General features: G+C 39.5%; 2 protein-coding genes across 18 annotated transcripts in view; one reads left to right on the forward strand and one right to left on the reverse strand.

Moving 5' to 3' along the window:
- TASOR (transcription activation suppressor) overlaps positions 1-20,280 on the forward strand; it is a 61,914-nt gene extending 41,634 nt beyond the window's left edge. Inside the window, exons 18-26 of one of the 7 annotated variants that reach the window (XR_007921897.2) lie at positions 1,185-2,119; positions 5,196-5,318; positions 5,865-6,024; positions 6,864-6,972; positions 8,874-9,052; positions 9,248-9,412; positions 9,987-10,186; positions 18,429-18,597; positions 19,516-20,280. Coding sequence is in view for 5 of the 7 variants with exons in the window: in XM_008260818.4 (XP_008259040.2) it covers positions 1,185-2,119; positions 5,196-5,318; positions 5,865-6,024; positions 6,864-6,972; positions 8,874-9,052; positions 9,248-9,412; positions 10,264-10,766 (2,174 nt within the window). In the remaining 2 variants the exon portion in view is untranslated. Of the gene's footprint in view, positions 1-1,184; positions 2,120-5,195; positions 5,319-5,864; positions 6,025-6,863; positions 6,973-8,873; positions 9,053-9,247; positions 9,413-9,986; positions 10,988-18,428; positions 18,598-19,515 lie in introns of those variants that run through there. The other 6 variants (XR_011379505.1, XM_008260820.4, XM_008260818.4 and 3 more) reach the window with 6 other exon arrangements.
- The window catches only part of CCDC66 (coiled-coil domain containing 66), a 45,205-nt gene continuing 34,433 nt past the window's right edge, over positions 11,748-22,519 (reverse strand). For 6 of the 11 annotated variants that reach the window (XM_070050700.1, XM_070050703.1, XM_070050702.1 and 3 more), the window contains 7 exons: positions 17,496-17,640; positions 16,916-17,056; positions 15,149-15,588; positions 14,731-14,771; positions 13,634-13,905; positions 12,963-13,090; positions 11,748-11,997 (listed from right to left, as the gene is read on the reverse strand). In XM_070050700.1, coding sequence (XP_069906801.1) covers positions 11,911-11,997; positions 12,963-13,090; positions 13,634-13,905; positions 14,731-14,771; positions 15,149-15,588; positions 16,916-17,056; positions 17,496-17,640 — 1,254 coding nt within the window. In that variant the 3' untranslated portion in view covers positions 11,748-11,910. The remainder of the gene's footprint in view (positions 11,998-12,962; positions 13,091-13,633; positions 13,906-14,730; positions 14,772-15,148; positions 15,589-16,915; positions 17,057-17,495; positions 17,641-22,519) is intronic. The other 5 variants (XM_070050707.1, XM_070050698.1, XM_070050706.1 and 2 more) reach the window with 1 other exon arrangement.

The following is a 22,519-nucleotide window of genomic DNA, read 5'->3' on the forward strand; positions in this document are numbered from 1 at the left end:
CCCATGTGGGTGCAGGGGCCCAAGGATCTGGACCATCCTCCACTGCCCTCCAAGGCTACAGCAAAGAGCTGGATCAGAAGAGGAGCAGCTGGGACTAGAACCAGTGGGGTTCTGGCGCTGCAGGTGGAGGATTAACCTACTGGGACACTGCACCGGCCCCTGTTAGAATTCTTATACTGACACATTTGGCATTTCACTCCCCTTCCTCACTTCCACGTATGGACCTACTATGGTTTTATCTATTCATGAGTGCCTTCGCAGCAGTTAATGAGTGTAATGGTCCTTAGTAACTGCTAGAATTAGTAGACGATGTCACAAGCTAACTGCTGCTAGGCTACTTAGAACTATATAGAAATGTGAGTGTGGGGAAAATCATAGAGGTCAAACTGCTATATGTACTTAATACAAATTGAATAGGGAATTCTACCTGGACTCAGACTTTGTGATTTAGAAGTACCATTTTCTACACTACAGCAGCAACTCATCAGTGATCTGAATTTCTACTGATAAGGAATTGGTAATTGTTTGAAGACCTCAGAAGAAAGCAAAGAAGATAACATTCAAGGGGTGGGCATTTGGTGCAGTAGTTAAGTCATCATTTGGGATGCCTGTATCCCCCTTCAGAGTGCTTGATTGGAGTCCCAGTTCCTGCACTTCTAATCCAGTTTCTTGCTAATGCACATACTAGGATGTAAACGATGATGGCTCAGAGACTTGGTCCTTTTTTCACCTACATGAGAGTCCCAAATTGCGTTCTGGACTTCTGGCTTAAGCCTGGCCCTGCCGTCACTGTTACAGTCACTTGGGGGAGTGGACGGCAGGTAGAAGATACTCCTCTCTCCATCTCTCTGCCTGTCAAATAAAATAAAAATAAATTTAAGAAGTATTAAAAAAAAGACACTCAGTGTTGTTACTTTGCCTACTGAAATCCGAAGACCAGCCTATAAGTAGAGTACATTGGAAATTAGAAACCAAACTGATAGTTAAGGTTTTTATTTTACCTTCCGGTGCATAATTAGTTCTAAATGTATGTATCTTTAAAGATTTATTTATTTGAAAGAGTTGCAGAGAGAGAGGACCTACATATATTTTTGACCTTTTTTCGTGCCTTTGATTGAAGGATGTGTGTTTTCAGATATTATCTTTCTGGATTGTTCTTATGATAATGAACTCTCCTTGTATAGGTATGAAATCACCAGAAGAACAACTGGTGTGTCTGCCACCGCAGGAGACCTTTCCTAACGACCCTCGGGTAATAAGTAGACAGAGAAGTTCTGATTACCAGTTTCCATCCTCTCCATTTACAGACACACGTAAGAGCACCACTGAGGATGACGCGTTGACAGGTCAGGTGGTGACAGTGGAGGAGCAGTGTGTGCCAGCAGCAGAGCCGCCTGCAGTGAGCGAAACCACAGAGAGAACAGTGTTAGGAGAGTACAATCTCTTTTCTAGGAAGATAGAAGAGATTTTGAAGCAAAAGAATGTTTCATATGTTAGCAGAATTTCCACACCAATCTTTTCAACACAAGAGAAGATGAAACGGCTTTCTGAGTTCATATATTCTAAGACTTCCAAAGCTGGTGTACAGGAGTTTGTAGATGGCTTGCATGAGAAACTAAATACCATTATTATTAAAGCATCAGCCAAGGGTGGGAATTTGCCACCAGTCAGTCCTAATGATTCTGGTACTAAGATAGCCTTGAATCCTTTGGGAAGGCCTGTCATACCAGCATCCTCAAGTGACTTCAACAGTAAACACCTTCTTGAGCCACTTTTTAGTGATGCTTTGAAAGACACCAACTCTAATGAACAGCATTCCTCTTCGACTTTGAGTTTAACTGAAGTAGAAATGAACCAGCCACACCATGCTACAGAGTTAACGATGACTTCTGATCATACTGTACCTGGTGATATTGCCCGGGAACCAGTAGAAAAAGAAACCGCAAAATCACCCAGTGATGTAAACATTTCTGCCCAACCAGCTCTGTCAAATTTTATAAGCCAGTTAGAACCTGAAGTATTTAATAGTTTGGTTAAAATCATGAAAGATGTCCAGAAAAATACTGTGAAATTTTATATTCATGAAGAAGAGGAGAGTGTGCTCTGTAAAGAAATAAAGGTAACTAAATGAGAAGGTAACAGTAATGCTCTATAAACTTGTCTTGTTGGTCTGACCTGTATATAATCAGTTTTGTTTCCAAACACTGATAATGCATTTTTGTAATTTAATCATATATAACAATAGAAGACTGGTAAGCTAAATTTAGGACATGTGATCTAAATATTTGAGAATTTAGAATTTTGGTTGCTAGTTAATTTTAACCCATTAAGTCCCAGGTTTTCAATTCCATGATATTTCCGTCTCAGTATTTATTTCAGTTACCATAAGTAGCTCAATTTAAGTCTTTATAGGTGTCCTGTGTGTAGAATTATGGGACATAATGAGTTAAAGAATATTTCTATACACGTTGCAAATTCCTTTAAGTTGTTGCTCAGGGGTATTAAATGTTATTCCCCCCACCTCCCATTTTATTTGAAAGGCAAAGACAAAGAGGCATATGTCTTCTGTCCACTAGTTCACTCTCCAGATACTTAGAACAGCCATTGCTGGGCCTGTCTCCTGTGTGGGTGGCAGGGACCCAAGTATTTAACCATCAGCTGCTGATTACCAAGCTGCACATTAACAGGAAGCTGGAAAGGATGCAGACCTGAGACTCTAAACAAGCACTCCATTTGAGATTCTGGGTCTTAACTGCTGCACCAAATTCCTGTCCTGTAGTTGGGTTTGTAAGGAATGGGAAGGGAAATACAGAGGGGTAAATTAAGTTGCCAGTATATATCTCACAGGAAGTTTGGTCAAAAGGGAAAAACTTTGCATGGATGGCCTGATCACACATCTTGACATTTCTTGATACCCTGGGTATGTATTGATTCCCTACAACCCTTATTGATCAAAAAACATTGGTGATCCTTAGAGTCTTCAGTCATGAAAGATCTCTCATGTGAAGGTGGTGGTTGTTTTAAATTGAAGCTGTAGACTAATATTTTAGGTATTTGTTTTTTGAAAGAAAATTCATAGGCATGTGTGTATATGTAGATGTGTAAAATTGGTTCACAGGTTTGTAAATGATAACACATTAGAACAATTACATCAGTGTTTTAATACTAGTAATTAGTCCTCATTAGGATTTTAATTTCCTAAAGGAATGCCTAATTTTGAGGTAAAAGCCTACTCTCACCTATGGAATTTACTTACCATGACTCAGTTTCTGCCTATATTGTTAGGGTAAGCAGAGGAGCTATATAAAAGTAAGTGGCTCAGAGCCAAGGGTGGCCCAGAAACCAGCATGTTTAGTGTGATGTCATGTGATGTGGAGAGCAAGGAAATGAAAGGGGCATGAGAGTACTTGGTTGTGTGTTTCTTACTGATTACTTAATGACAGGAATTCCATAGTTGGATTTTTGCTATATGTCATTGAATGTAGGGCTTCTCAGTTTTTTTCCTACTCCCAGCAAGATGTTCTCAAGCAATGTACTTATTAGGACATAGCTGCCTGTTGCTTTGGGGCTGGAATAAAGAATAGGTTGGGTACATTTCCCATGGTGATCAGCCCAATTCACCTCCCTTTGTCCTTTTTTTTTTTTTTGGACAGGCAGAGTGGACAGTGAGAGAGACAGAGAGAAAGGTCTTCCTTTGCCGTTGGTTCACCCTCCAATGGCCACCGCAGCTGGCGCACCACACTGATCCAATGGCAGGAGCCAGGTGCTCATCCTGGTCTCCCATGGGGTGCAGGGCCCAAGCACTTGGGCCATCCTCCACTGCACTCCCTGGCCACAGCAGAGAGCTGGCCTGGAAGAGGGCAACTGGGACAGAATCCGGCGCCCCGACCGGGACTAGAACCCCGTGTGCCGGCGCCACAAGGCGGAGGATTAGCCTATTGAGCCACAGTGCTGGCTTTTTTTTTTTTTTTTTTTTTAATAGTGGATTGTAACATACTGATGTCATATTCATCTTGAAGAAATAGGAAATGTATTTCCTCATGAGTGATGCTTTTAATTCATTCTGGCATAAAACAAGGCCTGTCTGTGTCATTTATGTTAACTCTGCTTGCTTTCTCACAAATCTGATACTAATATTCATTAGGAATTTTCTAGTAAAAATGTTATGGTAGACTAGAAGAATATGAAGAAAAATTTAAAGTTCCTAAGTATTTCTGGATTCAAGCTGATATTACTGTGCTAATTAAACCACCTTACCTAAAATAAATTTGTGCTTAAATCTTCTTAATGTAATAATACAGGCTGAACTCACAGCAGGCCTATTAGTAATTCATGCTTTCATTAATTGACTAAGCTTGTCTGAGATGTGCCCAGAAGCTTGAGGGCTCAGAGCAAAGTGAGTGTAAGAGATGCTGCTTTAGTTGCAGTCTGTATTACTCTGGGCAGCTCTTAAGGGATAGTAAGCTGGTTGTCAGGGAGGCCGGGGGTTGATTATTGCTGAATACTTGTGTTGACCTTGAGAAAATCTATCTGCAATGAGCAGTGTGACCCTTGGGATCTTAACAGTGAGGGTTCCGAATTTCGCTGGCAAGCAAAGGTAACTCTGCATGGACTTAATACCTATGCCCTGTGATAACTAGAACCATGTCACCAGCACAGAGGGAGGTATTAATGCATGAATCTACTTTGCTTAAACATGTAAACTTGACAGGAATGACTAGTGTGCAAATACCATTGTACATAGTAAAGTTCTAAATGTATGTTTTTTAAGCTGTTGTGAATTAAGTGAGCTACATAGTCATTGTTATAGTGCTTTGTAACTTGAAGTAGTATCCTGGTAATATTATTGCAGTTAGCCAAGGGCCTGCTTAAGGAAAGGAAAGAGGGTCTGATTAATGATTTTAATGACTAATGGAGCTGAATGAAGAACCTGGAATAAACGATTGTATTACCTCACACTGGCATTTTACTTGGCTTTAATTGCATACTGTTCAACATTGTGACTGTAACTGGTGAAGCCCTCACTTTGAGACTCCTGTTAGAGTGGGTTAGCTGACCTTCAAAGTCTTCTAGAGTGTAAGTTCATAGTTAACAGTGTCTTAGTAGTTGTTTAACATGTTACTTTATCTTGCATTTTTAAGTTGATGTTTGCAAAGATTATTTTTTGTGCTGATTTAGTTGCTTTCCTTTAACAGGAATATCTTACCAAGTTAGGTAATACTGAATGTCATCCAGAACAGTTTTTGGAAAGAAGATCACAGTTAGATAAACTGTTGATTATTATTCAAAATGAAGACATTGCAGACTTCATTCACAAGGTGATTCTTTAATCAAATTCACTATTTTGGTTTTTAAAAACTCTTAAACTTTAAAGAGAAAATGACAGAAACTCTTGCAGGAATCAGCTGTGGCATTTAGGTTTCTGTCACTGTAAAATTTAAAACTGCTGCATGTTTTAGGTCTGTCATTTCTCTGAAATAGAACCAGTGGAAGTACCAAATCCTAGAATGCCAGCAAATCTGCTAACTCTGTATTGTCTCTTATTCACTACTATGAAATGACTATCCAATTCTGATTGATAGATCAAATCTGAATTCTGATTGTAATTACAAGTTACAGATGATTAAGTTTAAAATTTGTCCATTTTGTGTTTTCAAGTCTATTTATGACTCGTTTTCTTGTGTGTTTGCATGGGAGGCCCCAGTACTTGAATGTTGGTCTATGTTGTGGAAATAATGTTGGGAATATTTTTGTGTGAGCCATTCAGATGTGATTCACTAATATAGATGAGCCTTACTGATTTTGTTGGACTTGTTTTTACAGTTACTTCACACTTGAGTCTACTTATTTTGGTATTTATACAGGTACCTGGCTTAGTGACTTTAAAGAAGCTCCCCTGTGTTAGTTTTGCTGGCGTTGATAGCCTGGATGATGTAAAAAATCATACATACAACGAATTATTTGTATCTGGAGGATTTATTGTTTCTGATGACTCAATTCTAAATCCAGAAGTTGTCACAGTGGGTAAGATTTATGCCTTGTTTAAGGCATATAACTTGTTTAGAGCATGTAACTTCCGTACTTGTTTTTTTCTCCTAGGTTCTTAAGGAAAAACATAGAAAAACACCAATAATCCACTTATACTTTTTAGATGTAGTGTCTGTTTTTGCTCTGCCATTTTTGATAAATGGTGCATTTCCACCTTTTCTTTAATTTTCATTACCTCAAATTTCTTTCCCATTCTTAGACTTTACAAATTGTTTTCACTAAATCTTGTGTAAAGCCACACTCTCCATACTTGCTGCACTTTGGGTATTTTCATTGTTATCAGAATGTTCTTCTGTTTTTTATTTTCATCTGGTTTTAAGGCGGAGTGACAGAGTGAAAGAAAGATCTTCCATCTGCTGGTTTCACTCCCTAAATGCCTGCAACAGCCAGGTCTGGGCTAGGCCCAAGACAGGTGCCCAGAACTCCCAACTGGGTCTCCCGCTTGGTTGCAGGAGCGCAAGCACTTGAACCATCATCTGCTGCCTCCCAGGATGCCTTAGCAGTAAGCTGGATTGGAAGTAGCTGGGATGCCAGTCATTTTCTGATATGGGATGCAGGTGTCGCAAGCAGCAGTTTAAGCAGCTACACCACAATACCCGCCCCTTCCCATCCCTGTATGTTTGTTTTTAACGTGCAGATATTATGTTCATAGAACTTAAGGGATGTGTAGAGTTTAGTCTCTGTTGCAGAGGGGAAAGAGAAGGAAAATAATACAAAGGTAGTAGGTATTTATACAGAGACAGGAACTGCCTCCATGATTCAGGTGTGCAGCGACCTACTTGTTAGATTAAAATGAACTTCATTATCTCTAACAGAGAACCTTAAAAATTTTTTGACATTCCTTGAAGAACTTAGTACTCCAGAAGGAAAATGGCAATGGAAAATCCACTGTAAATTTCAGAAAAAACTAAAGGAACTGGGCAGGTAAGATTTGGAAAATAAATTTATGATGGCTGATTTCAGGTTGTGCTCAGAAAATTTTTCTTTTCCCCTTGTTGCTTTCACATAGGTCCATAAGTAGCTGTACAGTAGTTGAGATGCTGAGTTATTCCAGCCTTTTTGGAAAGAAGTGGTATTCTTATTTAGGTAGAAGCTTGCTGATGTTCTAATAACATGTGGAGGCAAAAGCAGTTTGTAGTTTATTCTTTGCTACTTAATGCATTTAAAATAAGCAAAATAATGACTGGCATCCTTAATTTCTTTTTATTGTTTGTGCTAACTAGGATCAGTCTGTCTCAACTGAGGACTGCTTTAAGTAGCTAATATCAGATATTTAGGCAAGGATTAATCTTTTTCTGATAATGGAATTTTAATTAAGGTTTTCATTTATATACAAGTATATTTGATTGAGAACTGATCAGTTCTCAAAGTTTGATCCTTAGACCACTGGTCACTTGAAAGTCTTCATGAACCGTTGTGGTAATTAGAGTTCTTTTTTTTTTTTTTTTTTTTAAATTTGAGAGGTGAGAGTTACAGGCAGAGGGAGAGACAGGTCTTCTGTCCGCCGGTTCATTCCCCAAATGGCTGCAGCAGCTCAAGTTGGCCTGATCTTAAGCTAGGAGCTTCTTCCAGGTCTCCCATGTGGATACAGGGCCCAATCTCTTGTACCATCTTTACTGCTTTCCCAGACCATAGCAGAGAGCTGGGTTGGAAGTGGAGTGGCAGGGACTAGAACTGGTGCCTATATGGGAAGCTGGTGCCACAGGCAGAGGCTTATCTCACTAGCCACGTTGCTGGCCTCAGAAATAAATTTTTGAGATACTATATCCAGCCAGCAGAGATTACCTAAAATGTATTTTACATATTAAAGGGTCTGAGAACCTTTTGAGAGCACAAACTTTGATTTCTTGTAACCCCTATTGACGTTCCATGGTATGCTTTTAAAACATTAAAAAATATCTGGGGGCAGCATTGTTGGTGCAATGGGTTAAGCCTCTGCATGCAGCCCATACTGGAGTGCCAGTTAGAGTCCTGGCTGCTCCACTTTCAATCCTGTTCCTGGCTAATGCACCTAGGAAAACAATAGAAGATGACCCAGTACTTGGGCCCCTGCCACCCACATGGGAGACTCCAATGGAGTTCCAGTTTCCTGGATTCTTGCAGCCACCTTTGGTCCCTCTGCTGTTCAAATAAAATCTTTTAAACCACAGAATTTTCTCCCTCATCTTCTGGTTCACTCAGCAAATGGCCACCACAGCAAGGGTTGGGCCGGGCTGAAACCTGGAAATGAATCTAGGTATCGAGTGTGAATGGCAGGGACCTAATGACCTGAGTCATCACCTGCTGCCTTCCAGGGTGTACATGGGCAGGAAACGGGAATGGAGAGTGGAGCTGGGGTCTGAACCCAGACTCCAATATGGGATTCAGGCTTTTTAAGTCGTGGCTTAATCTGTTATACCAAACACCTGAAGTATTGAGACCCAAAGGTTTAACTTGTCCAGACTTACTGTTACCCTCATTTTAAAATAACCACTGTTGCTTTATGCCTTTTAACTTAAATAGCTTAGAGACATGTATGTTTTTCCCCAAGGAAAAATATCTTTTTTTTAAATCCTATGCCCTGCATTGAAGCCTGAAAATTAGTAAAGGTAATAATTGTAAGTGATTTTAGCCTGCTCTAAATAACTGGCCCTCAGGCCTTGCACCAAGGAATCTCTGGACTTGTATATTGATGACAAAATTCATGTTCTTCCTAATAAGCAACCCTGCGTCAAGTAGTGAGCTGAGTTATATATGTTACCTCAGTTGAGAAATTAATGAAGCAGAAATTTCCATACTAACTTTTACAAGTGCAGATCCAGATACTGAACTGCTTAATTTCACAGATTGAATGCTAAAGCGCTAAGTCTGTTGACACTTCTGAATGTCTATCAGAAAAGACATCTGGTTGAAATTTTGTCATACCATAATTGTGATTCACAAACTCGAAATGCTCCTGAATTGGACTGCCTTATCAGACTTCAGGCTCAGAATATACAACAACGACATATCATCTTTTTAACAGGTAAAGAGAGAACTATGAAGCTTGCGAATAACTATGTCTATGGGAATGTGGTATAAGGATTTTATAGGGCCACGGTGGATGCTTCTTGTTAAGCTTTAATTCTGAAAAATGGGAAAAGATTACCTGAGGGCTAAGCAGGCATCTCATTTGTCCATGCAGTATTTTCAAGTTTTATATATGAACTTTTTTTCTTAGACAAGAACATCAAGATGCCTTCCAGTTATACAGATAACGGAATAGTGGTTGCAACTGCTGAAGAGTTTATGCAAAACTTTAAAAATCTTGTGGGCTATCATAACTCAGTCACAGAAGAAAATTTTCCACTGCTTGGTGCTAATGAAAACCTTGAGTCACAGTCAGGTAACTTTTCAGTAGTTTTCATTTTTTTTTAAGGCAGACAGAAAGAGGAATGGTTTTGCTGTTATTGTATTATGTAAACCACTCAACTCAGTGTAAATGGCCTCAGGGGAAGTGTTTCAAGGCATCTTGTAATACACAGCATGAACAAGATCTGCTCATTTATTTAACTGTATGTAGCTAATACAAGTTGTTGAGTTTTACTACAGCCTATGCCTACTATGGCATACGCATTTTCCTCTCTGAGGGTATGGAAGCTGTGTCAGCTGCTGTTAGCAAAGGGGTTGTATTAAAAAAAAAAAGTAGGAAAACAGATGTGGGAGGATTTAGCATTGGGCGACTAAATCTCCCCAGAGGTATGAGGCAATTTAATTACAAGACAGTAGGGATTATCACAGCTTTAGTCTTTTGTGAGGTGGCCTCTGCTTTGGTTCCAGTTTGATATAAAATGAAAGATATCCTTTTGTCTTTGAAAAGCAGAGATGATTGAACCAGTTTAGTAATCCAGTGAAGCTAGATGTCGAAAATTTTATTTTGTATTTGTCTTGTCAAATACTGAATTACCGTATAACTTTAGATGCTGTTTTGACATTAACCCCTTTGGAGCTGGGAGTTGGGATTTCCCAACATTAAACGTGAACACATTTCGCAGAAGCTTTTAGCATCGGATTATCTGGACATTCACACCTAGTGTGAGTGTTGTGAATAAATGAACTTGTGGCAGAAGACCAAGCTTTAAGGGATTGTGGACTTGCAGACCCTGACGCATTATATTGTGTGAGTAGTGTATAATTTTAAAACTTAAACAAATTGTGTATTTCAATAGAGGAGGACTTTTTGTTTTTTAAATGTAGCTCTTTTAGAAAACGATGAAAAGGATGAAGAGGATATGTCTCTGGATTCAGGGGATGAAATCTCACAAATAGAAGTATGCAGCAATTTTCATTCAGAAATATTGGCGCAAGAGACCAAAGGATCACGTGGAACAAATCAAAAACAGAATATTCAAATTCAGTTGCAGTCCTCTCTTGACATGCAAAACAGTTTATTAGAAGAGAAGACTTATCACAATGATTCTGAAGAGAGCGCTTCTATTGGTATAGTGTGCTCAGGAGGAGAGAACAGCAATTCAGCAGAGCAAGATTCATATAGCAACTTTCAGGTTTATCACAGTCAATTAAGTCTGTCCCATCAGTTCAGCCATTTTAATGTTCTCACTCATCAGACATTTTTGGGGATACCATATGCCCTTTCATCAGTTCAGTCTCAAGAAAATGAAAATTACTTTTTAACTGCTTATACTCAAAGCTTGGATAGAGATAAACCTCCATCTCCAATAAGTTGGGGGAAAAAGTGATTCTTCCAGGCCATATTCAAAAGACAAATGATTATAGAAACATTTTTTATAAAAGTTTGTTGTGGACTTATTTCTGTTTCTTAAAAGTAGATTAACAATTTATATTTCCTTCTCTAAACAAAAGGTTTCCTGTCCTTTCTCAGATGTTTTTTTTGTCTTATTTAAATCATGATGGCCTGTAACAGTTGTGAAAATTGAAATAAATATATATATTTTTAAAATATATTGTACTTGAATTATATCATGTTGGCACTTTTAAGTTTTACTTCTGTATATCACAAATACTTGGACTTCAAATTGAAGCATATTTTTTATGTAAAATTCAATGTCTGGTAGGATGATAAACAGCAGTGGCTTTTTCTTTTAATGTCAAATGGTAGAAGCTACATTTTTGCTGAAATGATCAACTATTTATTTTGAGCTTTTGTATAGTGCTTTTATACAGGTGTAAGCCAGTGATATTTACAGAATTTTGGCTCAATACCTCAAGGTTTATCTAGCAGTGTAGTTTCAGATAATTAACTACGCACAGGGACTTAAATAAACAACACCGTCTCTTGCTAAAATTTTGGTCAACTTTGTCAGAAGATTTTGTTACTTTTTGTTCATCAAAGGCACTGACCAATCTGGAACATATGTAGAGAAACAGAAGTGTTTTTGAGCTGGTCTTAATAGATTTCAAACCTGTATCTGTTGGTGATAACTGCCTCTCCGTTACTAATGCTTCAAAATGTTTTCGAGGATTGCAGTAATTCAAAGTACTTACCATAGGTAGACCTTTGGCAACTCAAAACAAGTAATGAGAATAAATGCATGAGTGCTTTTCAGTTGGTAATCTACATGGAACAGTGTGGCAGAGCATTGTATTTTAACAGGTCAGGAACATCAGACTGTATTAAGGTAAGTGTTTATATTATATCAGATTTTAGGACTTAAAATACCCAGACTGTGACAGAGAAAAACTGCTTTTTACTATGAAGCTTTTACAAAAGTGTCACTTTTATTATATCTTTAAGAAGTACAGCATTTTACTACATTATGTACAAGTTTTTAACAAGCATTTAAAAAATCTAGGCTATTTGAGAAACAGAATTGAGCAATGAGCATATTTTCCAAGTCAACAACACAAGTGGTTTTTCTACATTTAAAATGAAGAACTAAAATTCTCTTCTTGATTTGCAGCTAAAGGCATCAGATTAGTTTCCAACTCCTTTTGCTTCTGGAGAAGGCCCTGAAATCACATTGATGTGTTAGTAAGGTATATAGCTGACTTAACCAACTTCCTGTCCCACATTCCATTCTTAATCAGCATTGTCTTTGTTTGTTTGAAAAACATCATGGATTAAGCTCAGGATAGAACAGAATTAATAATGCTACTTGGCTATAGCCTGAACTTTATCATTCACATTTTTATGATTGTATTTTTCACTGTAAAAAACTATAGGAAAAGCAAACCCCTCTTCCCCAAAGTGCTCTTAAAGTGGTATGCTGTCTAGTATTTTTCTTGACTACAGTAACCTTAGTGCCTAGTAAAAGGATCCTGCAGAAGACTGGGTACTATATTGATAGGTGACTGTGTATCCTGTATCTTACTTTCCCACTAAACTAGGAGTAAAAACACTTTGTTATTGTAATGTAAGATCTTTGCCTGTGCTACCAGAGTTGCGGCGGGCATTGGTAAATAATTGGACATGGAAAAGAGCACCCCTAATTTTTCCCAAGTACAGAGACTACTGCTACACAGTAAATCAGTAGCAAATGCAGAACCAATTTTCCAAATTATTTTTTTTTAAAAAAGCTCAAGAATAATAATAATTGGTCTAGGAGAAAAACTAGTCTGGTGAGTAAGATTACAGTTGTTAATTCTGTGATGAATTATGTTCTTTGGGATGGATATCAATGTTCTAAACACTGCCAACACATTCGTTTTTAAGAAGCATGGGTTGCACTGCTAAGCTTTATTAAAGCCTACTTGTGTATATCTTGTCTGCCTTTAGTTGCTTTTTTATCTTACTGTTCAAATGTATGCATTTTTTTATTCAATAAAACTAAGTTAATATTACAGTGTCTCATAATTTCATACTGGGAAGAAATAATTCTTCAAGATAGGATTTTCCTTGGAATTGCTTTTATATTACTATTTATGAAAATGGTTTTTCTGAAAAACTGGGATGCAGCTACACATTTAGTTCTTACCTGTCTTAGTTCTGAAAGTCCTTTAAGAATTGCTTGCTGTCGATCCCTGTTTTTCACCAAGTTAGGATTAAGAAGGGGATCTGGAACATGGTCATCATCAAATAGCAGTTGCTGTTCTTGCACGGAGCCTGAAAGCCAGAACACATTGACCAAAGTCAAAGAAGGATGCATTATGAGTTATTGTCTAGGAAATCATCATTGGAAAAAAAGCTTTCTAATACATTCACATTCTTGTCACCTTTTCTGGGGCAAACGTGGCTAAGACACTGACAAGGGCAGGAACTAGTAGATCTAAGTCTAGGGCATTCAGACCTTGAACAGTTACTGAAAGAGTATTTAGGCCCGCGCCGCGGCTCACTAGGCTAATCCTCCACCTGCGGCGCAGACACACCGGGTTCTAGTCCCGGTCGGGGCGCCGGATTCTGTCCCAGTTGCTCCTCTTCCAGGCCAGCTCTCTGCTATGGCCCAGGAGTGCAGTGGAGGATGGCCCAAGTCCTTGGGCCCTGCACCCCATGGGAGACCAGGATAAGTACCTGGCTCCTGCCATTGGATCAGCGCGGTGCGCCGGCCATTGGAGGGTGAACCAACGGCAAAGGAAGACCTTTCTCTCTGTCTCTCTCTCTCACTGTCCACTCTGCCTGTCAAAATAAATAAATAGAGTATTTACTCACCATGTGAATTTTGTGTTGAAGGCCTAGACAATGGTGCATCTGGATCAAGGTAGTAGATTTCATTTGTTCGAACGTAGGGAACAAAATGGGATGGTTCAGAAATGCCAGGTGATAATTCTGTTGGACTACTTCCTGAGATCACATTCTCTTTTTCATAGCTGTTTTTTACTGGTAAGTGCAGTGTACTAGTCTGAGTTTGTTGGGTTTTGTTTTTCACTGCTGGAACTGGTGATGACTGAGACCTATTAAAAAACAACCCACAATGGCAGGCTCTAGAAGATACAAAACTATGTATTTTAAACACATCCACTTTAATCCTATTTCAATTTATTCTAAATGTTATGCTTTGAACAATACTACATATACAAGCCTGAGTTCTATGACAATTTGCATGAAACAGGGCAGGCAACAGAATGGGACTGATTTGAGTTCTTAGTAATGACATCTAAACTCTTTGAACTTAATGCTTCTCTAGATAAGATGGTGACTACATGATTTTGTGGTGACTTAACTAGCCTGCTATTGGAGAGCCCCATTCTGAGACAACTGTAAGCCAGCTGGTTCATGAACAGACAGGAAAAATACTGTTTCAAGGGTGTGCATTTGCTATACCAGTTAACACAGATGTTTGCATTACATATTTGAGAGCCTTGGTTTGAGTCCCTATCACTTGAAATTTCAGTTTTATGTTAATGTACACTCTGGGAGGCTGCAAGTAATAGGTGAAATACTTGGATCTCACTACCAACTGTGGGAGGCCTGGACTGAGTTCCTGGTTCAGCCCTGGCTATTTATGCCATTGAGGACTGAATCAGTAGATACTGATACTGCTTGCTGAATTTCTCACTGTCTTTATCAGTTATTTCTCATTGTTCATTTCAAGTAGAGTATCTATTCTACTTTTGAGATACTTGTAAAAAAATGAAAACCACTGAGCTAACCACCCACATTCTTGCCTAGCCCAACATGGGCCTTCATGCTCCAACTAAGATGGCACCCTTGATTCACGTATGCCTGATCTCAGCTGGATTTTGATGTTTTGTCAACCACACAGGAAACATTTCTTAACTATGGAATTAATCTAATACATAACATACCTTTCTTGGCTGAATGAATTAATGTTCGAAGGCTCTGCTTCCTAAAAAATGGATAGATAAATGTACAAAGAGGAGTATATAGCATTTCCACAATTTGAACTACATACTATATGAATGACAGGCACTAAAATAATGGGCTACATTTGATTCTAGAGTTAGACCAACCTAAGAATTGCTGATTTCCCCATCTGTTCTCTCTCTAGCATACAAACAACATATATACCTGAATGTGTATTTAGCAATATTCATGTACAGAAGTACAAATTTTTCTGTGAAGGATAATAAATATTTTCAGCTTTAGGAACAATGTGATCCTCTCTGTTCAAACTACTTAGCCAGTTCTGCTGGAGTGTGAAGCCAGCCACACACGATTCATGAAGACAAGTAAGAACTGTTTTGAACACAGATATGGGTTTACCTTTTTGCCTAGATGCCACTTGGTTTTTGACTCAGCTTCTTGATGAAATGGATGCAGAGCTGGCGAACTGCCTCTGTTTTGAGAGAGTTGTCCAGGATTATTTCTTTCCACCAAATGAAGCAGTTCCATCTGCCGCCTTAGTTTTTTTTCTTCTCTCTGCTTTTGAAGCTGCTTGGGATACTTTTCTGATGCTGGAATATACCTTCTGAGTGGCTTATTAATATTCCAGTCAGGCCTCTTAGGATATTTCTTCATGTGCTTTGTTGGTTTCTCTGTTCTCGTGAACTGATCAGACTCGTCTTGCCAACTGCTCTCTCTTTCTAAGTTAGCTCCTTTATCCTGAATTAGTCCTTGTTTGTTTTTCTTAAACTGACCATTAAATCCCATAGAAATATCTGGAGATGGACAGCTGGCAATTTCCCTCTGGATTACTGATTCATCTGCAAAAGTTTTAGGATAAGACAAAAATGTTTAATTTTCCTCACACTAAACAATTGTGTGAATGTCCTCTAAGGTGCTATTTGTTTTTAGTATTAACTTTATTTCCCCTCCCCCACTGACAACCAGCATTCTACTTTCTAAGAATCTGACTGGCATATTCACTTAGCATCATTTCCTCTGAATAATATTCCATTGTGTATATATGTATATGTGCATACCACACTTTGTTTATCCAGTCTATGGGGTTGCTTCCACCTTTTGGCTATTACAAATACTGCTGTCAATACAGGTATCCAAACATCTCTTTGACAAGTTTTAGTTGTTTTGAGTATATACCTGGAAGTGACACTGCTAGGTCACACGGTAATTCTAATTTTAATTTCTGGAGGAAATAATGCAGTTTTCTATGACAGCCCTACCATTTTACATTCCCAACAGTGCATGACTCTTTCAGTTTCTCCAAAGCTATCTTTAACCTGCTTATCTGAAAGGCATAGTTACACGGAGAGAAATATCTCCCATCTGTTAGTTCACTCCCCAGTGGATCGCAATGGCTAAGGCCAGGCTAGGCTGGCTGAAACCAGAAGCCAGGAATTTCATTTAGGTTTCCCATGTAGGGCCCAGGCACTTCATTGCTTTCCCAGGCATATCAGCAAAGAGCTAGATTGGGAGTCCAACAGCTGGTACCAGCCCGCACATGGGATGCCAAACAGGGGTATCAAGAAATTAGAACCCTCATATTCTTGGCAGGAATGTAAAATGATAGTTGCTTTAGAAAGTAGTAGTTCCTCAAAATGTTAGCCGTAGAGCTGCCATATGACTGCAACTGTACACAAACATGTACACACAAAAACTTGCACATGAATGTTAATAGCAATATGTTCACAGCCACAGTTTAAATGACACAAATGTCCATTCGCTCAAATAAATAAAGCATTTCCATACAATGGAGTATCACACAACAAAAACAGATCAAGGATTGACACATAACAACAAAACAAAGAAGCCAGACACCACAGACCACATTACACATGGTTCCAATTACATGAACTTTTGAGAGAAAAGACAATGACTTCCAAGAATAACGTTTTTTTCTTACAAAATGCTCTGAAACATTGTGACAGCTGCAGAACTGAATAGTACCCTTTAAAAGAAAGTTCATGTATTAAGCATCAATAAAATGCTTACAAAAGAATTAGAAACCCAGAGGTTCCTTTATTTTCCAACTCACGGAAAGCCTCACATTTTTAATCTTTAAACAGAACATGATTCTGATACAAAATAAATAAATATGAAATCCAATTATAATTTTCCACATATATATACCTGTTTGCACACCAGTATCCTTCCTGGGAGAAGTGGTAGCACTGATAGAAGTATTCACTGTACCACTGACTTCCTCAAATTCATGTCTTACATTGGAAAGGTTGCTAGTGGACACGTTATATCCCAACTGTATTGTATCAACTGACAATGGAGAAAAAAGATGCAATAAAATGACACTTAAGTGAATATCAATGGAAGTTATGTATAGCAGCAGTACTGGATAATTGATTAATCACAAACAGGCTAGCCTATATTCCACAAAATTACCTGAATTCTTACCTATTGTTGAATTTAGAGAAATCAATTTTTCTTAAAATACTGAGTACAAAAGTATATACGTTACCAATGGTTTCAGATTACTGTGATCAACACGTATAGAACATTTATGTGAGAAGATAGAGAATATGTAATGTTTAGTTTTAAGGTAGTTTCCAAAATACACTAATATAAACATTACTATTTATAAAGTTAGGATCACTTTAAGGTCTATTATGTGTTTCAAAATATTTATATGTGTATTAAAAGTATTCAAAATAGGCAATTACTTAAAAATTTCAAAAAATTCTGATTAAGCTCTTACCACCAAGATTTTTAATCAATCTGGAAGTGTCATGTCCTTTCTGAGCCAATTCCCGGATTCTCTGTTCTTGTTTCAGTCTCTGAGCCAGCTCCTGTGCTCTCTGCATTGTCTGGAATAACTCATTTGTCTTGAGAGTCATTATTTCCTATTAACAGTGAGAATTACAAAGTTGTTAAATTATCAAACATATACAAACTTAACTATTTCTCTCAGTAAATATTCTAAGCTTCTATGGGTCAATTAACACTTTAGTCATAAGGTAAGTCAACAGGGCTTTCATGTTAATATCTTTCTACAGCTATATTAAAAATCACAAATACAAGAAATCTAGCCATTTCAAGTTTCTACTAATTTCTCAGTTTTTAAAATTACAAGTCAATCTATTAAAAATAAGTTTTAAAAGGTAAAACGTAAGGGTTATGGCCACTTGCAGTAAAGATAACTGTTTTTGGTGAACACATGATATATCACATAGCTGGCTCAGCCTTTTCAATTCAATGAAGTCAGAAAACAGATCATACTTTGGTGAAGCCTGCTAAGTGGGAAAAGGCTAAATAGCAGACTCTGTTTTGCTCCTTAAACTGACAACTGAATGCTACTATGTGATATACTCTATCAGGTTGGCACAAACATGGCAGTTGACACTACCATACCTATCCTGTCTATACCACTTGTCTTCCAGGCAAATAGACAGCTACTCTTTTTAAAAGGTTATTATTTAGCACATAAGCCTATCATCAATCTCAGCTAAATACTCTGCAAATGCTCCTGCTGATACATGTTACTGGAATTCTAGGAACACCTAGAATAATTAACATAATAACTGCTTAGAAATGAAGCAGAGATTCCTCTGATAGCTAACAGTAGATCACAGTGATGTACATAGGTAACTTTTGCTGCAGTAACTCATCTTGACCTCATTTTTCTTTTAAGGATTTATTTTTTTGGAAGGTGGAATTACAGAGATGGAAGGACAGACAGAGGGAATAACTTCCATCTGTTGGCTTACTTCCCAAATGGCTGTGATGGTAGGAGCTTGGCCAGTCTGAAGCCAGGAGCCAAGAACACCATCTCCATCTCCCATTTGGGTGCAGGGGCCCAGGTATGTGGGCCATCTTCCTTTGCTTTCCCAGGTACATTAGTAGGGAGCTGGATCAGAAGCAGAGCAGCTGGGACTCAAACTACAGCTGAGATCTGGCATCAATGGTAACAACCCACTGTGCCACAACACCAGCCCCCTTCTCATTATCTATTATTTTCATCTACTTGAAAGCCACAGCAACAGATAAAGACAGCCATTTCTTCCATCCACTGGTCCACTTCCTAGATGCCTAAAACAAGCAGGTTTAGGCCTGGCCAAATCCAGGAGTCGAACTCCATCAGGATCTCCCACATGGGTGGCAGGGGCCGAAGCACGTACTGCTTTCCAGTATGCAGCAGTAAGAAGCTGGATCAGAGCTGAAGTGGCTGGGACTTGATACGGAATGTGCTTTGACAGAGAATGCAGGCATCCCAAGTAGTACTTAACCCACTGTACCAAAGTCCTGCTCAGACCTCCTCAGCATAAAGAGGACAAAACTATTCAGCATTTGTGAACTACATCACATGAAGTATAAACCCTTCTCAAGCCTTTTCTGTAATTTCCTAACTTTCCTCAAAGCTTTAATGTTTCCACAAATAGGTCCATAATTTCAAAGTACATGCTGTAGATAATCAGCTCGACATTTTAGACAAAACTGCCTTCCTGCCCTTTAGGTGGCCTTGGAGGTTATCTTATTAAGATAACTTGCACATTATATCTCTTCTCTTAAGCCCATTACATCTCTTAAGAATGTTAATGTTTCCAGAAAAAGTCCAGGGCATCTTAATCAGCTATGGGCCACCTCTGTCTTTAAAACCCTTTTGTCACCACCTTGTAGTGCAGGGATACATTATCTGATGGCCAACAGAGACCACAATTCTATTAAGTCCTCTAAGTAAATTACACTGTAGATAATCTTGGATTTTTTTTTTTTTTCAGTCTCATACCACCCCTCATGGCTGCCTTAGTGCCTATTGTTTCGTAAGTATAAGAGGGGCAAACTCAAGAACCTGAAAATGGTATACTTATGTGTCAAACAAGGGGAACCCAAGTGTCGGGATGGCTACTGCAATACGACCTGCTATGGGGTATGGGGAAATCAGAGCAGCCAATGGCAGAATTGTGTGTGGTATGGCAAACACTGGCTCCTAAGCCATGGCTGTTGGCTGTTTGTACTGACAGTTGGGCAGTGTACCAAAACCTTACTCTGAACGGCAAAAGGGAAAGCAGAACAATGGCCTATATTAGGAACGCGTCTCTAGGGACGTGTGATGTTGCGACAAATGTCAGAATGGCTAGAGAACCTGAGTTACAATTAAGTGTTTAGCACATATTTGCTCATGTTAAGACCTCCACTTCCGGGAACATGAAGGTGTCAGAGGCCAGAGCCATGCCATGACAGACTTCTCACAAGAAAAAAAAACTTACTAGGCCCAGGATGCGCCTGGTATGAGAAGATGAAACCTGACACTGGGCAGTCCTTCATCTGGTTCGGCAGGACCAGGTAGAGGCAACCAATAAGGTGGGCCGTCCTTGGTCCTGCAGGGCCAGAAGGAAGGAATGCGGATGTAATACTTGTTTGCCTGGGAACTATAAAAACCCCGAGAGCATAAACAAGGGGGTCTTGGTCTCCCAGCACTGCATTGCACGGGAGGCTGGGCCCCAGCATGCTGGACCTACAAATAAAGTCCCTTTGTTCTTGCATTACGGTGAGTCTCACTGGTTCTTTCCATCTGGGCAATCCGGAACACAACAAAGGCAGATGCTTTAATTCAAGTACAGTCCCTGGTCCCAACCCAAATGGCTTATCTGGCCCCATGGGTACACAGTACGAGCTCAAGGAAGATGGGACATAATTAAGGGCATGCAGTCATGAGTCAAATGTTACAGGGGTCTGTGCCTTGGGCCCCACCACCTGTCCTACATGTATGTACTTCAGGAACTGATCCTACATCATGCTAACCTATCCAAGATTGGCAGGTTTGTTACACTGGCCCTTCGACAAACAGTAAGTGACATAGATACTCTAACCTGTGTAACTATACCTACTGGCCTTAAGCAGCCCTTTGGTTAACAAGAAAGACAATTAAAATGCCACATTAAAGGTCTTAAAAGTTAAACATGATGTTTGTGTAGTACCCACTGCTGCATTGACAGTGGCCAAGGCACTCAAATCACACCACAGTGGTTCATGAAGCACTTTCATCTGCTAGATAAAAAAGCAGCAGAGTTGGTGTCAAGAAAAAAATGTTCAATAGACAGGCGTTCTATTAGGTAAACCTTCAGATAGCTGCACTACAGTCTGTAGAAAAGTGTTAATAAATTTAAATATCCATGTTAATCTCAATACCCATATTAGTAAATGTAAATGCCCCTTATGAGCTGCTAGGGGACTACAACCCTAGTCCAAAATGCCATCCATGTCCAAAATGTACATCCAGATGCCATGGTGCCCAAGCTGGTTCCCAGGGAGAGACAGCATTGTTTTGAACGTCCTGTGAAGTACAGGGGAAGGGATGATTAAATGAGGGTACAAATGATTTGTTCCCCTGGGATATTCTTGCCACGGTATCAGTAGTCTCTAGGGCACTAAAACTGATCTCTCTCTGGTTTGCCATTCAGCCACTAGTATTTCACATCACTGATGTATTCTGCCATGTAGGCCAACATTTATGTTACACCACACCATACCACCTTCAATCACTAACAGAAATGATGCTACCAGTATAGCCTAGCTAGATAGTATAGACTGCGATTACAAGTCCCTATTAAACATTTTCATTCATGGCTGTGGTCTGATGCTGTTTTTGCTGGAATCTGTTTTAAAAGCTAACTCATTTTCCTAATGCTATTAGAATTTGGGGTGGGGCCAGCACTGTGGCGTATCAGGTAAAGCTGTCACCTGCAGTGTTGGCATCCCATATGGGTACCAGTTCGAGTCCTAGCTGCTCCACTTCCAATCTAGCTCTCTTCTATGGCCTGAAAAAGCAGTTGAAGACGGCCCAAGTCCTTGGGCCCCTGCACCCACATGACAGACAAGAAAGAAGCTCCTGGCTTATGGCTTTGGACTGGTGCAGCTCCAACTGTTGTGGCCAACTGCGGAGCAAACCAGCAGATGGAAGACCCCTCTCTCTCACCCTCTCTCTGCCTCTCCTTCTCTCTGTGTGTAACTCTTTCAAATAAATAAATCTTTATCAAAAAAAAAAAAGGAGGAGAGGGTATGAAGACTTGGTTATGGGATGGACATTACAGCCACTCCTTGGGACGCCTGCATTTCATATTGGAGTGCTTAGGATCAAGTCCTACCTCTTTTTTTCTTTTTAAAGATTTATTTCAGAGGTAGAGAGGAGGAGAGACAGAGAGAAAGGTCTTTTATGTGCTGGTTCACTCCCCAAATGGCTGCCGATGAGCCAATCTGAAGCCAGGAGCTAAGAGTTTCTTCTGGATCTCCCACACGGGTGCAGAGGCACAAGCACCTGGGCCATCCTTCACTGCTTTCCCAGGCCATAAGCAGAGAGCTGGATCAAAAGAAGTGCAGCCAGACATGAATCAGCACCCATATGGGATGCCAGTACCATAGACGGAGGTTTAGCCTCATATGCCACAGTGCTGGCCCCTGCCTCTGTTTCTGATCCAGCTTCCTACTAAGCAGCAAGTATATGATTCCGTAGTACTCCCGTGGGACACCCTGATGGGAGTTCCAGGCCCCAGGCCTAGATGTTGTGGGCATTAGGGGAATGAACCAGCGGATGGAAGCACATTCTATCCCGCCCTCCCTCTCTAATCCTCTCAGTCACTCTGCTTTTCAAGTAAAATTATAACAACAACAACAGCAAAGCCAGCTGTAAGGGGTGGAACGCAAGGATTTAACCTGACATGACTACAACTTGTCCTTCAGGAGACCTGAAGGTCACCCCATCAACAAGATAGCCTGTTGCCTGAA

The sequence above is a fragment of the Oryctolagus cuniculus genome, chromosome 10 (genome assembly GCF_964237555.1).
Source record: "Oryctolagus cuniculus chromosome 10, mOryCun1.1, whole genome shotgun sequence".
In the NCBI taxonomy this organism is placed as follows: Eukaryota; Metazoa; Chordata; class Mammalia; order Lagomorpha; family Leporidae; genus Oryctolagus; species Oryctolagus cuniculus.